The sequence below is a fragment of the Egretta garzetta genome, unplaced genomic scaffold, assembly GCF_000687185.1.
Source record: "Egretta garzetta isolate BGI_Z169 unplaced genomic scaffold, ASM68718v1 scaffold105, whole genome shotgun sequence".
NCBI classification, from domain to species: Eukaryota; Metazoa; Chordata; class Aves; order Pelecaniformes; family Ardeidae; genus Egretta; species Egretta garzetta.
This window is the reverse complement of record NW_009259598.1, coordinates 333,611-334,855: the sequence shown is the minus strand read 5'-3', so window position 1 is coordinate 334,855 and position 1,245 is coordinate 333,611. Positions and strand designations below refer to the sequence as shown.

Here is a 1,245-nt window from a genome sequence, read left to right as displayed (position 1 = left end):
GGGCGGGTCAGCCAGGGCGAGGGCCAGGAGCAGGAGGGCCAGGAACAGGCGGGGGGGCAGCGCGTTGGCCATGGTGGGCTCGCTCGTGCCTCCGCCACGGGGCCGGTGGGCGCTTTATAGCAGGCGTTTCCATCAGCTGATGTGGCTGCTCCTATCACACTCCAACCCGTGGCATTGGGGCAGCGCCGCGACGCCCTGCCCAGGGCTGGAAAACAGCGATGCCCAAACAGCGATGCCCACTCTGCCAGGCAGTGCCATGGTGGAGACGCCTCGCCCTGTCCCCAGGTCACCATTCCTCATCGGCGATGCCAGCCTGCCCTTTGGCAGCTCCTTTGGCCAAAGTGAACGTGAAGTAATGGCACTCCTGCGCTTCCCGCGGAGGGGAATTCCAGTCCTCTCTCCTCTCCTTCACCCTGGCTGCAGGGAGCCGTGGAGCTGGGGTTCTCCGAGCCACCCTCCTTGCTGGGCGCTGCTGGTGGGTTCATGGACAAAGCGAGAGCCGGTGCCGCTCTGTGGCAAAGCGCCCACCCCCAGATCCTCCATCACTCGGACGTTATGATCACAGACACCAAGAAATCCACTTGAGAAAGCCCAAAGCTTGGCAGGAGCGAGCCCACCCCCCTGCTAGCATCCTGCTGGCCTCACTCAGTGCTCCGGAGCCCACCCATATTCCCATCCCACGGGCCACCACCGCACCCTGCCCTGCCAGATAATTCGCTCTCAGTGTTTCAGTGCTTGGGGGATGCGGCCGATAAAAGGAAAAGAGCCCTGGGAACAGCACAGCTTTTTGCACCCGCGCTGGCCTGACTGCTCTCGGCAATGATTAACACCCGGGCAGCCCTGGCCTTCGGTGGCCGCAGGGGTGACGCTGAGGCTGGCCCTGGCTGTGGGGTGCCTGGCACGCTGGCACATGGCACCTGGACCCCAGGGCAGGAGCTGAGCCTCTGCGGTCCCTTGGGATGGCTCCTGGAGAAAGGTCCCAAGGTGGCCACAAGTGCCCACGGCCCGTCAGGGCAGGCTCCAGGGCTGCCCACGCGCCTCTGGCAGCCAGGACACGGAGCCAAGCAGAGCCCCAGCCCTGCCCCAGGTGCTGGCTGATGCCCCAGGGTGTCCTGGCAGCAGGATGAGCCCTTTCCTTTCTGCAGCAGGGCTGTGGGGATGGTTCCCTCCCTGCCTGCAGCTCCAGCCAGCCATGGAGCTGAGGGGGGGTCCAGGGGCCCACAGCCCCCCCACCCCAATGATGCA

General features: G+C 65.5%; 1 protein-coding gene across 1 annotated transcript in view; it reads right to left on the bottom strand.

Moving 5' to 3' along the window:
• The window catches only part of CLPS (colipase), a 1,192-nt gene extending 1,120 nt beyond the window's left edge, over positions 1-72 (bottom strand). The window contains exon 1 of the mRNA XM_009638237.1: positions 25-72. Coding sequence (XP_009636532.1) covers positions 25-72 — 48 coding nt within the window. The remainder of the gene's footprint in view (positions 1-24) is intronic.
• Between the last annotated feature and the right edge of the window lie 1,173 nt (positions 73-1,245).